The sequence below is a fragment of the Setaria viridis genome, chromosome 5 (genome assembly GCF_005286985.2).
Source record: "Setaria viridis chromosome 5, Setaria_viridis_v4.0, whole genome shotgun sequence".
Lineage (NCBI taxonomy): Eukaryota > Viridiplantae > Streptophyta > Magnoliopsida > Poales > Poaceae > Setaria > Setaria viridis.
The window spans coordinates 33,951,040-33,969,460 of record NC_048267.2 but is presented as its reverse complement, the minus strand read 5'-3'; the positions used below and the strand labels follow the sequence as shown (position 1 = coordinate 33,969,460).

At 52.3% G+C, this 18,421-nt stretch overlaps 5 protein-coding genes across 6 annotated transcripts; 3 read left to right on the top strand and 2 right to left on the bottom strand.

The window, feature by feature from the left end:
• Positions 1-1,134: 1,134 nt before the first annotated feature.
• On the bottom strand, positions 1,135-2,400 carry LOC117859276 (germin-like protein 1-2). Its single transcript, XM_034742488.2, has one exon. The coding sequence runs from the start codon at positions 2,210-2,212 to the stop codon at positions 1,553-1,555; it is 660 nt and encodes a 219-aa protein (XP_034598379.1). The 5' UTR covers positions 2,213-2,400; the 3' UTR covers positions 1,135-1,552.
• Positions 2,401-4,088: 1,688 nt separating this feature from the next.
• LOC117857789 (uncharacterized protein At1g15400) lies at positions 4,089-5,133 on the top strand. The gene has a single exon (XM_034740646.2). The coding sequence runs from the start codon at positions 4,312-4,314 to the stop codon at positions 4,624-4,626; it is 315 nt and encodes a 104-aa protein (XP_034596537.1). The 5' UTR covers positions 4,089-4,311; the 3' UTR covers positions 4,627-5,133.
• Positions 5,134-5,651: 518 nt separating this feature from the next.
• LOC117857788 (chloride channel protein CLC-e) lies at positions 5,652-10,572 on the bottom strand. Of its 2 annotated transcripts, XM_034740644.2 has the most exons (7): positions 10,099-10,569; positions 9,420-9,807; positions 8,763-8,960; positions 7,797-8,263; positions 7,013-7,555; positions 6,288-6,496; positions 5,652-6,185 (listed from the first exon to the last, which is right to left on the bottom strand). In XM_034740644.2, the coding sequence occupies exons 1-7, from the start codon at positions 10,402-10,404 to the stop codon at positions 6,107-6,109; spliced, it is 2,190 nt and encodes a 729-aa protein (XP_034596535.1). In that variant the 5' UTR covers positions 10,405-10,569; the 3' UTR covers positions 5,652-6,106. The 2 variants fall into 2 exon arrangements, with proteins under 2 accessions (XP_034596535.1, XP_034596536.1); XM_034740645.2 differs by lacking the exon at positions 5,652-6,185 and having other exon boundaries at positions 6,377-6,516; positions 10,099-10,572.
• Positions 10,573-11,135: 563 nt separating this feature from the next.
• LOC117856471 (ABC transporter G family member STR2) lies at positions 11,136-14,414 on the top strand. Its single transcript, XM_034738829.2, has 3 exons — positions 11,136-12,165; positions 12,245-13,530; positions 13,832-14,414. Exons 1-3 carry the CDS (start codon positions 11,584-11,586, stop codon positions 14,166-14,168), a joined length of 2,205 nt encoding a protein of 734 aa, XP_034594720.2. The 5' UTR covers positions 11,136-11,583; the 3' UTR covers positions 14,169-14,414.
• Positions 14,415-15,913: 1,499 nt separating this feature from the next.
• Positions 15,914-17,555, top strand: LOC117855132 (F-box/kelch-repeat protein At1g23390). The gene has a single exon (XM_034737411.2). It carries the CDS (start codon positions 16,119-16,121, stop codon positions 17,376-17,378), a length of 1,260 nt encoding a protein of 419 aa, XP_034593302.1. The 5' UTR covers positions 15,914-16,118; the 3' UTR covers positions 17,379-17,555.
• The last annotated feature ends 866 nt before the right edge of the window (positions 17,556-18,421 follow it).

Below are 18,421 nucleotides of genomic sequence, written 5' to 3'. Positions count from 1 at the left end.
TCTATTATGAAAAATACACTTTCACAATAAAAAATATTTTTATATCTGTACTCTCTCTCTATATATACCTAATATTAAAGTGCCATTATTTTTTTCCAACGTAGTTATTTTGCAAAAAAGTCCCTCGCCTTTTCCATAATCAACCCGTATGTCATTGACAGGTGGGCCCTCAAGCAGCAGTACATTAACGTTTGATGTGTCACATGCCATTGATACGTAGAGTTATCTCGGTCCGTTTATGCTGGGGAGGCGCGTGGACAGTGGGGATGACGACGCGGCCGTGGAAGGCGAGGCCGGGGCGGACGACGGCGAGCGAGGTCGGGGTGGCACAGGCTTGACGGTGAGGACGGGGAGGCGGGGATGACAGCGCGGCCGGGGCGGACGACGGCGAGGCTGGGAGGCGCGGACGATGGCGGGAGAGGTCGGGGTGGCGCGTGCACAATGGGAACGACGGCGCGGCCGGGGAAGGCGAGGTCGGGCAGACGACGGCGAGGTTCGGGAGGCACGGACAACAGCGGGCGAAGTTAGGGTGGCGCGGGCGCGACGGGGACGACGGCGAGGTCGGGGAGGTGCAGGGGCGGCAGGGTGACGGCGCGGTCGGGGCGGACGACGGCGGGCGAGGTCGGGGTGGCGCGGGCGCGACGGTGAGGCCGGGGAGGCGGGGATGACGGCGAGGCTGGGGAGGCGCGGACGACGGCGGGCGAGGTCGGGGTGGCGCGTGCGCGATGGGAACGACGGCGCGGCCGGGGAAGGCGAGGTAGGCAGACGACGGCGAGGCCGGGGCAGACGATGGTGAGGTTCGGGAGGCATGGACGACGGCGGGCGAGGTTAGGGCGGCGCGGGCACGACGGGGACGACGGCGAGGTCGGGGAGCTGCGGGGCAGCGGGGTGACGGCGCGGTCGGGGCGGACGACGGCGAGGCGAGCAATGTTTTCTCCCGTTGCATTTCACGGGCATAGTTGCTAGTATCAATTAAAATGTCAAGTTAGACATCATGTTGATATCTTCTATTTGTGACCGGGGGAAGTAAGCACCAAGGAGGTAATTTATAGATTAGTCACTGGAACGTACTGATTGGAAGCAAGAGATGGAGCTAGAGGCGCCTGTGATAATTCCTCAGTCAGTGGAGTCGATGATCTATTGATCTGGCAACTCTTGTTTTGAAGCTCTTTTTCTTCCGTCTGTCGGCTGCTGCAGTGCTACTGCTACTGGCCAGGGTTGGCCTGCGGTGGCCGGTGGGAGCTCCAGGCCTCCAGCTCCGGCCCGTACCTAGCGTGCAAGACCAGGGGCGCGCGCACGTTGAAGGTAGCTGTTGCCTTTTTTATATATAATCGTTTGGTGCTCACGGGGCACGGCAGTAGTATATTGACACACTCCTCACATTTACATTCGGGTTACACTTAATTTGGCGGAAACACAAATACATATAAAAACCGAATTTAGAAAAGAAAAGAAAATTATTTAAGAAAAACAAATGAATACATGTACTGACGTGACTGAATGGGATAAATTAGCAGATGAGCTGCTGCTGGCCTGGTGATATTGAATGTGATCAGAAGGCGGCGAACTTGGATTTCATGGCGCTGACCTCGTCCTCGCCCATGAGGAACGTCTTGGTGAGCACCTCCATCGGCATGGCCGGCTTGGTCGCGAACATGGCGAACGTGGGCGTGACCAATCCGGGCGACTGGCTGTCGAACATGGCCACGAACACCGCGTCCCCGGCGCCGGCGTTGAGCTGGAAGTGCTGCAGCCCGCGGGGCACGACGAAGAGCTCGTTCTCCCTGACCACCTTTGAGAAGAGGCGGTTGACCGCGGTCGTGAACCCGACCATGACCTCGCCCTTGAGTACCATGACGAGCTCGGATGCGCGCGGGTGCGAGTGCGGCGGGTTGAGCCCGCCCGGCGCGAGGTCGACGCGCGTGATGGAGACGCCCAGCGTGTTGAGGCCCGGGAACGTGGACACGGTGGCGCGCGTGGAGTTGACACCGAACGGGTTGCTGGTGCTGCCCGCGGCGGCGATGGCACGGGAGAAGAAGTCGTCGTCCTCCACGGACGCCGGCGGCTTGCACACGAACCCGTCGACCGGCGTCGCGGCCTGCAGGTCCGCCACGCAGAAGTCCTGGAGCGGCGTCGGGTCCGAGAGGGCGCCGGCGATGGCCGCCGCGATCGTCAGCAGGAGCACAAGCGAACGAACAGCTGATGAAGCCATCGGGTCGCCGATCAGATTGCACGACGTGGACTGATACGCTAACTGTTCTTGGTTCCTTGTCTTGGGTTGTGTCGTTGAGCGATCGCAGGTCGTGTGCAATATATACAGGAAGGAAGGAGGCAGAGAAGTGCGTGCGCGGGTGGAGTTGATGTGGATGCTGACGCCCGGGAGTGCAGGCGGTAGGCGGCATATGGTGGCTACTAGGTCGCAAAGCGCGTGCACGAACGATGATGCGCACGAGCTGGTGAGCAAAGGATTGTTTTCCCAAATCAGTGGTGAACTGGTGGTCGTGCTGCTCTGCTCGTCGTGATTGTTTTGGCGCTGGTGGTATCTGTCGCCATCTCGTTGTATACTTGTATCGTTTCCATTTGGATTCGCAGGAGAGTTGAACGGGTTTGAGTCCGGCCGGCGGCAGGTGCGGGGATCTGCAATTTCGGGAGCTGCTGCGTGTGGGCGTGACACAGGGAGCGCACGATCTTTGGGTTGGGGCCCGACACAGTTCATGTGGATGTTGTTGGATATTGGTGTTCCAATTTAGGAAAAAGATTGGGCCTCATTTGGACTGAAAAAAGGCCCTCTTGTCATGCCACCGAAGTACAACATGGCAGCGGGCCGTGCTGGGGCCTCCGGAGAGTCCAACAACGTGCAATTTTTTCCCCAACGCACAATTCCTTCATCCACCCCCCCCCCCCCCCCCCCCCCAAAAAAAAAAAAAACGACCAAAGTGCGATTTCTGTGTGTTCAGTTCTGACGCTTTACGCAAGGCAGTCCGGAGCGGGAAATCGCGGATCCTATTCCTGCCGCCGATTTCACGTCCTACGGTGGTGCCCGCGCTTAGACAGCATGCAACGATTCAAACAAACAATGCGAAAAATGAAAATCAATTTAAGGCTTCCAATTGGCGTCATGCCTACGTATGTGATTAGTGTTGTTGCGTAAGCACGATTATTCCATTCTGACGCTCCTATACTCTTCCCGAAGTTCGCCCGCTTGTCGTGGCATTTACTGTAGCAATCAGTGTCACGCTCGTCTTTGCATGTATCAATCATTCCATACCACAACTTCAGTCATCAAGTAAGCATTTGTTTTTTTTTCTTAAAAGGATAAACTATAAGGAGAGGCAACTAATGCCGTACATGCGCGGTTTGAATAAGCAGAAACCATCACGACCGGCTCCTCCTGAAGATGATAAACCAATTCAAAGTCCACCTGAGTTGAGTAGTAGCCATGACTCAGGAACTTGATGAGGCTAAGCAACCCAATGCAAGCTTGCGCGAGAGAAGCAGGCCACAGTCACACATCTCCTGAACGCGTCTCCACCTGTTCAGTTCAGTCAGTCCATTGCAGGTCGGTCAGCCGCAGGCGAAGCGGAAACTTAAGCCACATTCCTTCAGCTTCAGGCTTCAGCTCCATTGATCCTTCCTACCCTTATCTCGTTTCTGCGGTCCAAGTCCAATAATCATTTCTTTTCATTTTTTAATTTAGGGGGTGTTTGTTTTCTCGAGCTAAAGTTTAGTCCGTGTCACATCAAATATTCGGAGGCTAATAGGAGGATTAAATATGAGTTAATTATAAAACTAATTGCACAGATGTAGGCTAAACGGCGAGACGAATCTATTAAACCTAATTAGTTCATGATTTGACAGTGTGCTGCTACAGTAAACATTTACTAATGATGGATCAATTAGACTTAATAGATTCGTCTCGCCGTTTAGCCTCCATTTGTGTAATGAGTTTTATAAATAATCTACATTTAATACTCCTAATTAGTATCTAAACATTCCAAATGCTAAAAATAAGTCGCTTGAACCAAACACCCCCTTAATGCGCCCGCAGTCCTGATCTCAGTTCACGGCCCAACACAGCCTCTCTCGGAGCGAGAAGGGACGGCCATTGCGTTCTCCCCTGCCGTACACACCCGCACTGACGCACATGATTGATTTGACTCCTCCAGCTCCCGTCCGCGCGTGCAGTCGTATATAGGCGCCGCACCGGACGCCGCGAGGACGGGACGGCAACAACGAGCAGAAAAGGTCACACGAGCCGGCCCGGTGGGAGGAAGAGGCACGCACTGCTCAGCCGCCCGCGCGCGCGCGTCCATGGCGGGGCTGCAGCGGTCGAGCGAGACGTTCCGGCGGTCGGGGTCGTCGGGGACGGTGTGGGAGGACAAGCACCAGTCGGCGTCGGGGGAGCTCGCCAGGCCGGCCCGGAGCGCCAATAAGGAGGCGCCGGCCGCGCGGCAACAGCAGCGGCGGAGCGGATCCAGCGGCCACGGCGGGTACAGGACCGGCCACGTGCAGCCGGCGCTGGACCCGCCGTCCCCGCGCGTCGCCGCCTGCGGCTTCTGCAGCATCTTCGGCAAGGACAAGCAGCTGCCGGCCCGCGGCGCCGGCGGCAAGGGCCGGCGCCGCTGACGAGCTTCGGCCTGGCGGGCGTGCAAGCAAGCTCTGGCTATGCAAACTATACTCCCTCCAGTTACTGTTAGCTTCTTGCTGGTTGCTGCTACCTGCTACTCTGGTAGTAGCTTCGGTCTTGTCGTGATAGCATGTTATAGGATACATGCATGATCAGAGATCGCAGAGTTCAAGTTTTGTATTTGTGTTCGTACAAAATGGATCGCGTTGTGCACTGTTCTTCCCAGTTCTCTTATGGCAATGCAAAGTGGTTTTATGCTTGGATTCCATCATAGGAAATCAATCGCCTGGTCGCGCATGTACTTAAAGTTTAGGCGACGTACTGATGGCCACTTTTGCTGAATCATTCTGAACATTCTAACTTGAATCTTTCTTTTGTTCTGGTAGCTTTAGAGTACTCGCCTGTGTAGTACTAACCAGAACTTGATGACATGTATGTCCTGCAGCACTATTTCTTTGTGAAAAAAATTGTAATCCTGATAGTGATATAAACTGTACGTATCATCATGTCCCTTTCGTGTTGCTTCATTTTTCTTATTCGTACGTATGGAACGAATCAGCTGCATGTTTATTCTTCGACTCCACGGCATTCGCACGTAATATGATTAGCTACATTTCTCCGGAGATAATAATTGTAACAAGGTTGGACTGGACTGCAATCCCCTGACAGTTCAGACTCTGCAACTCTTATTCAACCATGCGGAACAAAAAAGTTCTCCCATTCATACGGCAGCAGCTTGCCCTCAACTTGCCAGGAAAATAAATGTAATTGAAATGTCGCTTTAGAAAGCCTACAGAGTCGAGTTGATTTTAAGACCATCACTGGTCATACGTTTTAACTATTGAACCAGCAATTTCTTGTACTTCGAGTATTCTAATTTAATTTGCAAAAAATTGTATATTCAATTATATAGTAAGTCCGTCGGTCTGTATTAATTTTGACCATAGCACCGCATTTTGTGGTTTCCATTTTACCTCGTGTAATTGCACAAGAGCACAACCAATGGCTCACTGAGAACAGGATATAGACAGCAAATCAAGAACGTGAATGCTTTTCAACCTCTCCAGTATTTCTGATTTATGTTCTTATTCAAAAAGTGGAAAGAAGAATAGAAATGTAACAAAGCCTAACCTTGTTGCTAATCTTTCCACTTCCCAGCATCTCATTGTTCAAATTTATCAATTGCAAAGATACAATGATCGGGAATTTGCAGCACACGTGTGACAAAAACTCATGTCTGCACACACAGAAGGTGGTAAGGGAGATGCTTTCAGAAAAATAGAGGCCCTCCTTAACCACACATCTGAATCACACTCTGAAGTTAGCAAACCAACGTGATAAAGCCTTAGCTCTTGAGTCTTCACCAGTTATAGAATAGATGCCACATGAACTCAGGCCAGGTTTGCTTGCTTCACCAGCCATTATCCAAGCTAAAAAATATCATACAGCTTGCAAAGTAACAAGTCTTCCTGAATTGTGTCATCTCCCTTCCGTGCTAGGTCTCTCTTCCTTTCTGATCTCATATGTAGAAATGAAAAATTCTTTCACTGCCATGGCTCTGAATGAGAACACAACACAGAAGACATAGGAACACTGAGTATAAACTGGCAATTGGAATACAAGCAATACAATGTTCAATTTAGAAGAATTCTACAATTACCTTCGAGCAATGGCGATGCATTCTCTGTCTACAAAACCTATCAAAAGTCCACTGTCCTGAAGATTAGCATGTTCAGAGACTACAGGAAGGTGATCCACACCATGAGAATCCATAATCTTCTCTGCAGCAGTAAGTGGCATCTGAGGAGTCACAGAGCATGATTTACACTTCCCTGCTTGGTAAACATGACATACCAGGAATTCCTTTACCTGCACCAAGATTGAGCAAGCTACCAAGATGTTAGCAAATATGACCATCTGGCGATAAATGTTACCTAAACTTAGATATCCTCTAACTCACCATTTGATGTCACCAAACAAACAAGAAATCCATTCTATTTTTTTAAGAAAAACTTGGAAGTATGCATAAACTAGAGAAACTAGGAGAGACCAAAGATCATCGTGCTCCCAAAAACTAACCAAACTTGGGATTTTTTGTTTGATACTTCTGAATATAAAACATATGTATCAGCTATAATTTATTCCATAGGTATTTGGTTGGTGCATCTGGGTCGTAATGTGGCTTAGAATGCTCAACTCCCAACTAGATGCTAGCTACAATCCAGAATTGGCATGGATGCAATTACTGTGTAAGTTGGTTATATCTAACAAAACCGGTGAAGGTTCATAAGTAAAACGACAATGCATCATCATTGCGAAAAGATCTATAGAACTGGACAGCTTGCATAACCTATGTACTATGGAAAACTCCAAATCACATCTCACCTCAGCTTGTGCCCTTGTAGTTTTTGCAGCTCTGCAGAAATCTTGGATATTTTTTAGTGCTAGCAAGCATATTACAGATGAGTTACTCTCAGTTACCATAACAAAGGGCTGCTTCTCTGCAACCATAAGATCCAGTGCCTCAACTAACGGGGTTGTCATTGAGACAGAAAAATAGTTAGTTTTCATGGCCTCTGCAACAGTAAGATTCTCGAACATATTATCATTGTTTGCATCATATACACAAAGGGAGCTTTCAACTTTACATAATTCTTGAGATGAATCAGCTATATCCATGGAATTGACTTGTTTGTTTTCAGTGGGCATGCTGTCTGTCTGTTGAGCAATACTTGATTTCTCCTCCAGAGAATCCAGCTTACTCCTGATGCTTTTAGAGAACCTTTGAGGAGAAGCAATCCAAGATGATACCCCAACAGCCCCAAGCAGAGGTAGAACTATGCGATAGTCATGTGTAAGCTCAAAAAGTAGGAGGACTGATGTCAGAGGCACCTTGCATACACCAGCAAGGGTAGCTGCCATACCTACCTGTGAAGATTATACAAAAAGGAAGAAAACATAAGAAATGATCATATTCTTTCCTTAACACTGTCTAATATTGTTATCAAAGATTATAATGTGTAAGTTGAGACAGGGAGTGGAATACTAGTTAACATACGGACATTCTTTCAGAGAAGGAAAAGTAACTACATAACAATAATACCATAGCACTATAAAGAGACAGTTATTAAGGTAGTTGAGAAGAAGGAAAAAAATGCAGACATGTTACCAGGCCATATGCTTGAGGTGATGCCACATCTAGGAATGGGACATGCAAGAGTGGTTCAGGACAGGTAAATGTGAATCTCATGAACTTGCCATATGCCATCCCTGTAGCTGCACCAATAAAAAGAGATGGTGCATAGTAACCACCAACCAATCCAGAAGCCCTGCATATAGATGTTGCTAATATTTTGACTCCAATGAGCTGAACCAATATAGTCGCAGAGAGGCCGCTTGTAAATGGTCGTGATTCCAGCAAGATATCAACATTTTCAAAGCCCCAGTACAATACTTCAGGGTACATAAGTGCTAGAAGACCAACAATAAGGCCACCTAGTGCAGGCGATGCAGCATTTGGTAATCCTGTTGCCATTTGTAATCTCTCAACTGTTTCCATAGCAAGTGATGTACATTTTGATAATGTGATTGACACCAATCCACAGAAGACACCCAGCAAAAGATATAGGGGAAGTTCTGACATTTATGAAGTCATGTAAATATCCTCATACTTTCAATCTCTGGAGCACGAGAAACAAAATGTAAAAAGAGGATATCATAAAATAGACACCATAACTAACCTACCATCAGGAGGATTGTAAAGGAATTCTACGACTGTAAGGGACATTTTGGGAAATTTGGACTGATAGAGGGGGTTTGACTGTTTGAGTGCCCTCAGAGAAGAGGGGGTTTGTGTGCTCTCAGAGACAATATACTCTCAGAGAAGAGGAGGACAAGAGCATATGCATTTTGAAACAAAGTAATCCAAAATTTAGCTAGCTTACGGCAATATTACATTTTGTGTCATGTTTCAGTAACTTTTGACATCAGCAGCTGGACATACCTACTTTATTTGACATCTAAAGTTATTTAGAGAGTGCTATGAAACAGCAACAGGTTAAAACATCTTAATCATTAGAGGTTTTGTAAAATATAAGTGGATCATCAGTGCTGGAAATCTCAATTATCAAAGTACCTGTTGGGGAGCGAAAATCATATTCTGGGACAGTGAAAGCAGGATCGGAACCTAGACCAATCTCTGAAACAACAGATGCTATCACTGAACTGAGTATCACCATAGGTGTCGAGTTGGCAAGGGATGAGGAATCCGTAGAAGAAGGCCACAAAACAGATTCCACCGCGAAAAAGCACCCAGCAACAGCAGCATTAAAACCTAAAATACAAGGCAATCACCTGAAAATATAAGTAAAATGAAATCAGAAAGAAGACAGAAAGCCGCATAGACATGTTGATTTGTGGAACATTTTAAATGTCCATGGAAGGTGAATCCAATGCAAGCTACAGGGTAAATGCCCCATATATTATAACCAATGAACCGATACATCATGTATAGCTACCAGCATACCAATCTATTCATAATCGGTGATTCAAAAATTATCATAAACCAGCATCACAATTTTTCAAATTTAGGGGAAATAATCTACAATAGGTCAAGGACATGGAATATTGATGTTGTCTGCTAAAAAAAAATATTGGTGTTGAGATGTTTGGTTGGTGACAATAACTTGACATGGACATGAAGAAATCCAGAGAACGTTCACAGCATTTTAAACTTATTATATCTGTGGCACAAATCTATACAACATAGAATGCTCTAGATGGTAAAATTTACCTGACGAAATTCCAGCAGCTGATCCAGCTGCCACAAGAGACAGCCTTTTCCCACCCTCCCAGTCAAACACATTTCCAAATCCTTTGGCTATCGAAGAACCAATCTCCACACTGGGGCCCTCAGGACCCAATGAATTGCCAGTTCCAAGTGTGAAAGATGCTGCCACAGCTTTCAAGAATGGTCTAACTGCACTCTGTATCTTGGACACATGGCCATTTGAGTTGGTTTTGATAGAACTTCTTAATGCGTTCAATCCTCCTACTACAACACCACCACTGACTGGAACAAATATCACTCTCTGCCAGACTTCACCGATCGGCTCTTCCCTCAGCCACGAAGCCCCTCGCAAGGGAATGCCATCCCAAAATATGTCACGTATTTCATGAACCTATAGCCAAAAAAATGTGCATCTTAAGTCACACTGTCACAGGATGTAGCACGAGGTACTTAACACTAAATGACTGGATAGCATGGCGAACTGATTCAGCAACACTGGATTAAGAAGTCGGAATCACGATATACACGATCAAATCACTGTTCAGTTGCCTCAAACCAATTCAACTCCATAGTTCAAAATGTCAAACCTAGTACCACAGTAGTACGGCTACCGTCTCACGCAAGTCTGAATACCAAACCCAATGATCAAACCAGAGTTGAGCACGCGAGGTGGCTACCGTACCGAGAGGTTGAAGAGCACGACGGAGACTCCAGTGAGGAGGCCGACGAGGCAGGCGGCGAGCGTGACGAGGTCGCGGCCGGGCACCGGGTCCTCCACCGCCTGCTGACCCCGCGCAGCGGCCCCGGCCTCCTCGTCCGCCGCGCCGCGTCGAACAAGCTGCAGGCGCGCGCACCCGCCGCCGCCTCGGCGCGGCAGCCCCACGGTGCGGCGACCGCCGCGGCGGAGCCGGAGGAGAGTGGGCGGGGACTGGGGCGAGGCGAGGAGGAGCCGTGCGGAGGAGGAGGAGGGGGCTGCGGATGGCGCCATGGGGGCTCCGATCGTTCACCGGCTATCTCATCTCGTGATTTGAGCGCAGGCTTGCGAAGGCAAAGGAGGCGGAGCAGAAACGGCTCGCAGGCCAAGCGAGCGCCTCCGACTCTCCGAGTTCCGACCTTACCGGACGGAGGGAGCCGTTTTTTCTCGCTCGTTTTCTGCGGTGGCCGTGAATCCGCGACGTGTCCCGTTATCCTCTCGGCTCCCTCTTTCTCCCTCCTACCGCACGGAGCGGAATTGGGCTGGGCCACCGAGTTCTGACCTTTCCGGACGGAGGGAGCCGTTTTTCCTCGCTTGTTTTCTGAGGTGGCCGTGAATCCGCGACGTGTCCCGTTATCCTCTCGGCTTCCTCTTTCTCCCCTACCGCACGGAGCGGAATTGGGCTGGGCCTTTTTGGAAGAGGGGATACGTTATGGACTCTGGTGTCGCCCGGCAGGCCGGCAGTCTCTGAACTTTGACCGGTCCGCCGAGAGGGATGAAATGAACCTGAGGTTCACTTGAACGATCTTCGTTGAAGTTTCGAACCCAGAGAACAATGGACAGAATTTTCGCTCATCTACTTGTGCTTCCTTTTCAGTATACTTTAGTTTGACAGTCAGATCGAATTTGTCTACAAATTCAGTGTGACAGGTTGACGACCTTCAGGGTGCAACCTCTCTGTTCAGTTTTTTCAGTGAACAGCAATAGCAACACTTTTATGCGATTGCCTTGGTAATTAAGATATATTTAATACTCCTAATTAGTATCTAAATATGTAATGTGACATAGACTAAACTTTAGTACTTGAAACCAAACACCCCTTTAATCAGAAGTGCTCTTGACTGGTGCTGTAATTTCAGAAGAACAGAACATAGAAAGCATAGAACACCTCTCTTGCTCGCAGAAATATAATCTTATAACCCCAAAAGACCACCATTTCTATAAGCCTTGCTACGCCACTTTTGTTTCGACCTCGCCATGATACTGTCGTCTGTCGAGGACAAGTTGCCCCCGATCACCATCGACGGGCCAAATAAACTGACCGTAACAAACGTTCACTCCGATGACACGCTGCATTGCCCGCCCTCATTTCTGTCGCCCGACAACCAGGTATCTACCAACCGGACAAATTAACGAAGCTGGTAGTGACACGCAGGCAAGAAGCTAGCGCTTTTATATGCGTACACAAGCTGAATGGCAACAAAATCCATAGGCGACCAGACCGGTGCGTGCACGGTGCACAGCATGGCGCATCATCAGCACCAGCACAATGGCCGGCACGGCGGCCACCGCCTGGAGACGGTGATCGACATGGCGCAGCACGCGCCGGAGAAGGCGGGCGGTGGCCGGTTCGGGTTCACGGGCGGGCTGGAGTTCACCAGCCTCACGTACACCGTGGTCAAGAAGCAGCGCGGCGCCGGCGGGGAGTGGGAGAAGAAGGACGTGGACCTGCTGCACGAGATCACCGGGTACGCGCCCAAGGGCTGCGTCACAGCCGTCATGGGCCCCAGCGGCGCCGGCAAGTCCACGTTCCTGGACGCGCTGGCGGGGCGCATCGCCAGCCTCGACGGCCGCGTGGCGCTGGACGGCGTCGAGATGAGCCCCAGCCTCATCAAGCGCTCCTCGGCCTACGTCATGCAGGACGACCGCCTCTTCCCGATGCTCACCGTCTTCGAGACGCTCATGTTCGCCGCCGACTTCCGCCTCGGCTCCTCCGTCTCCGCCTCCGACAAGAAGCTCCGCGTCGAGAACCTCATCGAGCAGCTCGGCCTCACCGTAAGTTCCCTACTAATAATCACGAATACACTCTGCTTCGAAACAGAGCACGCATGAACATCAACGGTACACGGTGCAGTCATCAAGGAACACGTACATCGGGGATGAGGGCACGAGGGGTGTCTCCGGCGGCGAGCGCCGGCGCGTCTCGATCGGCGTGGACATCATCCACGGGCCGGCGCTGCTGTTCCTGGACGAGCCGACGTCGGGGCTGGACTCGACGAGCGCGCACAGCGTGATCGAGAAGGTGCACGACATCGCGTGCGGCGGGAGCACCGTGGTGCTCACCATCCACCAGCCGTCGTCGCGCATCCTGCTCCTGCTGGACCACCTCGTCATCCTGGCGCGCGGGCAGCTCATGTACAGTGGCGGGCCCAAGGAGGTGACGGCGCACCTCGCCCGCATGGGGCGCAAGGTGCCCAAGGGGGAGAACTCCATCGAGCATCTCCTCGACGTCATCCAGGAGTACGAACAGTCGGAGTTCGGCGTCAAGGCGCTCGCCGAGTTCTGCCTCACCGGCCTCAAGCCGCCCAAGATCACCGCAACCTACGGCGCAGAGGGGCTCTCCACCGTGTCCAGCATCGCTCAGACGCCGCTATCGGGCCCCGGCGACGAGGGCTTCGACCACAGCCGGAGGAGCCAGCACTCCAGGTCCCCGTGGAACGGCGTGCAGCTCACGCCGTCCCGGCGCCCCAAGCACAAGGACCAGCACAGGTACACGCCGGAGATCGTGATGGGCACGCCGACGCCGCTGAGCAGCGCGTACACGGTGAACGAGGACGACTACCTGACGCCGACGCACCGCGCGGCGGCGCCGAACGCGACGGGCGCCCCCGGCGTGGGCATCAACACGCTGGGCCACCGCGGCAAGTTCGCCAACTCGTACCTCCGGGAGGTGTGGGTGCTGATGCGGCGCAACTTCACCAACATCTGGCGCACGCCGGAGCTGTTCCTGTCGCGGCTGATGGTGCTCACGGTGATGGGGTTCCTGATGGCCACCATGTTCACCAAGCCCAAGGACGACCCGCAGGGCATCACCAACCGCCTCAGCTTCTTCATCTTCACCGTCTGCGTCTTCTTCTTCTCCTCCAACGACGCCGTGCCGGCCTTCATCCAGGAGCGATTCATATTCATCAGGGAGACCTCGCACAACGCGTACCGCGCCTCCGCCTACGTCGTGGCCGGGGTCATCACCTACCTCCCGTTCCTCCTGCTCCAGTCGGCCGCATACGCCGGCATCGTCTGGTTCGCGCTCAAGCTCCACGGCCAGTTTCTCTACTTCCTCGTCATGCTCTACGCGTCCCTCCTCTCCACCAACTCCTTCGTCGTCTTCATCAGCTCCGTCGTGCCAAACTTTATCCTTGGGTAAGTACACTACTGTTTCGATTTTGATCCAAAAATCTAGCAAAACCGACATTAAAAATTCAGGATCTCACGTGTTCGCCAAATTCATCATATTAGCCCTCTCCTAAGCCCAGCAAGCTTAGCTTCATAAGGTTTTATGGGCCAGACCTCAAAAAACATTTTAGAGAGCCCAGCCCATGGCTATTCCAAACAACGGCCCAGCTATACTTTGGCAACAGCCCCATGTGTCCGATGCACGACGACGTTTGTCATGTGTGTGTGACCGTGCGAGTCTCTCTGTTGTGGGTCAACAACAATGCAGGTACGCGGCGGTGATCGCCTTCACGGCGCTCTTCTTCCTCTTCTGCGGCTACTTCCTGAGCAGCCACAGCATCCCGCTGGCGTGGAAGTGGATGAACACCATCTCGACGATGAAGTACCCGTACGAGGGCCTGCTGATGAACGAGTTCGACGGGGGCCGGGTGTTCGCCACGGCCCCCATCACGCTCACCGGCGACGACATCCTCCGGCAGCTGGGCATCAGCACCGTGGACGGGCGCAAGTGGTGGATGGTGCTCTACCTCCTCGGATGGGCCGTCTTCTACCGCGTCCTCTTCTACCTCATCCTCCGCTTCGCCTCCAAGAACAAGCGCAAGTAGCGAGCGCTACTAGTTAACTCTTGTTTCGGAAGATACTTACTCGATCGGAAGTAATTATTCGATTTGTAGACCTCATTTTGAGGAGGGGAAAAGTTGTGTTTTTCCTGAAGCGACAAGGCGCCGCCGGCCGGATTTGATTGATTGTTCCCAAAGTGTAATTTTCATAGCGATGTTAATTTCCCCCCTGGTAGTAGCCCTTGTTGCACTGCCCAGGAACTACACAATGTAACTATGGCACGGACAAGCGATGGACGAAGAAGACTAGGAAGCTGCAGCGATCGAGTAGGTGCTCTGCATTGCATAATTGGATCGATCGATCTGACTTCGTTTTCGGCCTGCCGGCCTGACCAAGGCAAGCACGCGGCCACCACTCACCAGCCCAGCAACTCCAGAGGCTTTGCTCGACGATGAACGTGGTCAAAAGTTTGGCGGCTTCAACCACCCGCCGTCCCGCCCCATGGACGAAGTCGCCTAAACACATGCGGTTTGTTCGCTTCAGCTTATAAGGTGGCTGAAAAGCTGAAACGGCTGATTTGTTGTGAGAGGAAAATACTATTTGATAGCTGATAAGCCAACTGAATAAGCTGAAGCGAACAAGCCGGTGGTCGCCAGCACGCTCTCCTGAACCGTTAGTCCATGTGGCGGCTCTACATGTTATCCATTAGATAAGTGCAGTGCAGACACTTATCTAAATTCAGGAACGACGCATGTTTATTGCGGAAATTGTGGCGGCACAGCTTCGAAAATTTTGAAGGAAAAACTAAGAAGAGAAAGGAAAAGATGCGCGCGCCAACCAATACCTGAGAGCGACAGGTTCGTCTGCGCATGGAATCCTTCTAGAGAACTTGGGTGGTTCTTGTCTCCCGTAGTGCCTGGCACCGACGGCGACGGGCACCGTGGGAGATTAGTCTCTGATTTATTGGGTGGATCACACTGTTGGGGAAACAGGACAAGCCATCTGCCGCTTCACCGGAACTGTTTAGCTCGCCAGGGCTGTGGTTTGATGGCCTAACGAGTGTCTGGCTTGGCTCTTCGTCAAACAACTATGATCATTACTGCACTCAAAATATCTTATCGTCCTCATCGTTTAGTAGCTGATACCACCTACTGTCGATCATAAAACCGGTGGTGCTTATCTAGCTATAACGAGCGATGGACAATATTTGCATTTACGCATCGTGAGTCGCACGGCTGCAATATATTTTCTTCAAATAAACACACGGCTGCTATATACTGCCTCCATTCTTTTTATATACGATGACACTCGTTAGTTCAAAGTTATGGTAATCAACGTCAAACATAAAAGAACATACGCAAAAGAATAGAGGGAGTAGTTTAGCAGCAGTAGATTATTCATTAATTAGAGTGCGCCTGTTCCGCTGTTCGCGAGGTATCGGTCGGTTCGCTTCAGCTTATTCAGCCGGCTTATCAGCCATCAAACAGTATTTTTCTCTCACAATAAATCAGTCGTTTCAACTTTTCAGCCGGCTTATAAACTGAAGCGAACAGTTCCTACGACGAGCTAAGCTGAACCGACTGCGTAGTAGTGGAATAATTATTTACACTATGTGCGAGCACTATCAGTCAGTGTGATGAACGAACGCCGAAAGTTCCGCTCCATTTCTCTCAATTCTCTGGCAAGACGATAAGCCTTGACGTCGTTTTTGCTGTAGCTGTTATCCAATTGCCGACGTCTGCTGATTTCGCCCGATAGCACAGCTTGAGCTTCACCCTGGGCCCTATCTCCTTTGAGCCATTGACCCCGCGGCGCCACTCGTCCGCTCGTGGTTTTCCAAAGGCCCCGCTCCTCTCTCTCTATTTAGCCTGCCACCCCTGGGCCCAGATCGGAATCGATCACGCCACTCGCCACAGCCCACACACAGAAGAAGCGAAACTTGCTGCGCTCACTGCTGACCTCTCCGTGCTTGCGAAGCCTTTGCGGGAAGGGAAATGGGCGCCGGCGTTCGAGCTCACGATCTGAAGCACCGGCGGCACCAGGACGACGGGTGCGAGCCCGACGCCGCGTCGCTCGCGGCGGCGTACCTCTACGGCGACGTGCTCGAGTCCGTGGTGGAGCGGGTGCCCGCGCCGGACCTCGCCGTCGCGGCGCGGGTGTCGCGGGAATGGCTCCGCGCGGTGCGCGCCGCGCTGCGCCGCCGCCCGCGCCGGCTGCCCTGGCTCGTGGCCCACGTCCAGGGCCGCGGGGGTAGCCGGCGCGCCGCGGCGTACGACCCTTGCTCTGGCGCCTGGCTCGCCGTCCCGGCGCCGCCGCGCCACGCCACGCCGTCGCACGTGCGCCTCGTGCGCGGGGCGCGCGGGGACCGCGTCTGCGCTCTCTCGCTCTCGGGCCTCGCCGTCGCGGGCGACCCGCTCGGGGCGGCCGCGTGCGTCGCCGTGGCGGCCCCCCGCGTGTGGCGCGTCGACCCGGTGTTCGCCGCGGTGGGCGACCGCGTCGTCGCGCTCGGCGGCGCGTGCCGCCTCGCGCTGGCCGAGGGCGAGGACGAAGGGGCGGTGGAGGTCCACGAGGGCGGCGGGTGGACGGCCTGCGACCCCATGCCCGACGCGCTCAGGGACTCGGCGTCCGCGACGTGGCTCTCGGCGGCGGCCACGGACCAGCGGGTGTATCTGGTGGAGAGGGCCACCGGATGGGCGAGCTGGTTCGACCCGGCGAAGCGGCGGTGGGGCCCCACCCGCCGCCTTGGGCCCGACCCCGCCGTCACCACGTGGGGCGTCGCGCCAGGCCGCGCCGGCGCCGACGAGCGGCTCGTCCTGTTCGGCGCGAATCGGGCGGACAAGGAAGCAGAGTGCACGGTCGTCATCCAGGCATGGGAGGTGGACGGCGAAACTCTGGAGCCCATCCCTTCCGCGTCGAGCGATGCAATGCCGCCCGAGTTGTCGGAGAGGCTGTTCCCTCGCGACGACACCGACGACGAAGATGATCTTGACGACATCGACCCCGAGCGGTTGTCCATCGGGGTTTGCGGCAACGCCGCGGGCGGGTACGTGTTCAATGCGGCCGAGCCGTCGCACGGCGCGGTGCTCTACGAGCTGCGGGAGGAGGAAGGGAAGGCCACCGCCGTGGCGCGGTGGGAGTGGGTGCCGTGCGCGCCCGCCGTGCAGGCCGAGCCGCTAGGCCGCGCCATCCTCGCGTGCTCGCCGGTGGGGCTGGATGAGCTGGCGGCCGCCGTTGGAGCAAGGGCCCCACGCTGACGCATGGCCGCGCACCGAATCAAATGAATCAACCGCAGATTTGCAACTTGCGAGCAAAGCTGGAGAAGAAAAAGATAGCCATAATCTAGTACGATCTTTTTTTTTTGTAACCGCCAGTTTGATTGCGATGTGTTGCTTTATTCAAAGTTGAAGTATGTCCAGATGTCCTTACCTGTCCTTACCTGCCTTTTGACTTGGAATGTTCAATGCCGTCATGCCGACTTGCCGAGAATGTAGGGCGTGATTGGATGGCTGGGCGTCCCCGGCCTGCCCCGCATCTCTAATTCCTCGTTTCTTGCATCGATAGCCTTTCATTTCTCACGCATGCATGCTCGCGAGAAATGCCCGATTCTTCCTACGTTTCCCGCGGGCCTGGCTCGAGCTGTAGGGATGCATGACCGGAGCCTGGTCCAAGCGCTTGTCCAAGTAACCAATCAAAGCAATTAACCCATCAAAGCAAGGTTGCATCCCGGGAGCTTGGACGGGGGGCATGAAACAGATCCTTGAGAACTCGTGCTCCCTCCATTTGTCACAAGCAGGTGAATTTGACATGGTTCTATACACAACTCTGAACATGAAACTGATCTTGATAAATCTACTCACACCAGTCCAATTGTCTAAATGTGCCCGCAACCTAAAACTTCGTGCTATTTTGTTTATGTGAAACTGTGCAATGCAGACAACCTAAGGGGTGTTTGTAAGCTAAAGTTTAGTCCGTATCACATCGAATATTTGAGACTAATTAGAAGGACTAAATATGAGTTAATTATAAAACTAATTACACAGATGGAGGCTAAACGACGAGACGAATCCATTAAGCCTAATTAATCCATCATTAGTAAATGGTTACTGTAGCAGCGCATTGTTAAATCATGGACTAAGGGGGTGTTTGGACACCTCGTGCTAAAGTTTAGCACCTATCACATCGGATGTTTGGATGCTAATTAGAAGTATTAAACATAGACTAATAACAAAATTAATTGCACAGATGGAGTCTAATTCGTGAAACGAATCTATTAAGTCTAATTAGTCCATGATTTGAC

Bases quoted from the DNA above. Each gene is read 5' to 3' on its own strand.
- LOC117859276 (XM_034742488.2), bottom strand. From the start codon at position 2,212: ATGGCTTCATCAGCTGTTCGTTCGCTTGTGCTCCTGCTGACGATCGCG.
- LOC117857789 (XM_034740646.2), top strand. From the start codon at position 4,312: ATGGCGGGGCTGCAGCGGTCGAGCGAGACGTTCCGGCGGTCGGGGTCG.
- LOC117855132 (XM_034737411.2), top strand. From the start codon at position 16,119: ATGGGCGCCGGCGTTCGAGCTCACGATCTGAAGCACCGGCGGCACCAG.
- LOC117857788 (XM_034740644.2), bottom strand. From the start codon at position 10,404: ATGGCGCCATCCGCAGCCCCCTCCTCCTCCTCCGCACGGCTCCTCCTC. The intron at 8,961-9,419 runs GTAAATTTTACC...CTTGTATTTTAG, and splicing joins AGCTGCTGGAATTTCGTCAG to GTTTTAATGCTGCTGTTGCT. The intron at 6,497-7,012 runs GTGAGATGTGAT...ATCTTGGTGCAG, and splicing joins CTACAAGGGCACAAGCTGAG to GTAAAGGAATTCCTGGTATG.
- LOC117856471 (XM_034738829.2), top strand. From the start codon at position 11,584: ATGGCAACAAAATCCATAGGCGACCAGACCGGTGCGTGCACGGTGCAC. The intron at 12,166-12,244 runs GTAAGTTCCCTA...TACACGGTGCAG, and splicing joins TCGAGCAGCTCGGCCTCACC to TCATCAAGGAACACGTACAT. The intron at 13,531-13,831 runs GTAAGTACACTA...ACAACAATGCAG, and splicing joins GTGCCAAACTTTATCCTTGG to GTACGCGGCGGTGATCGCCT.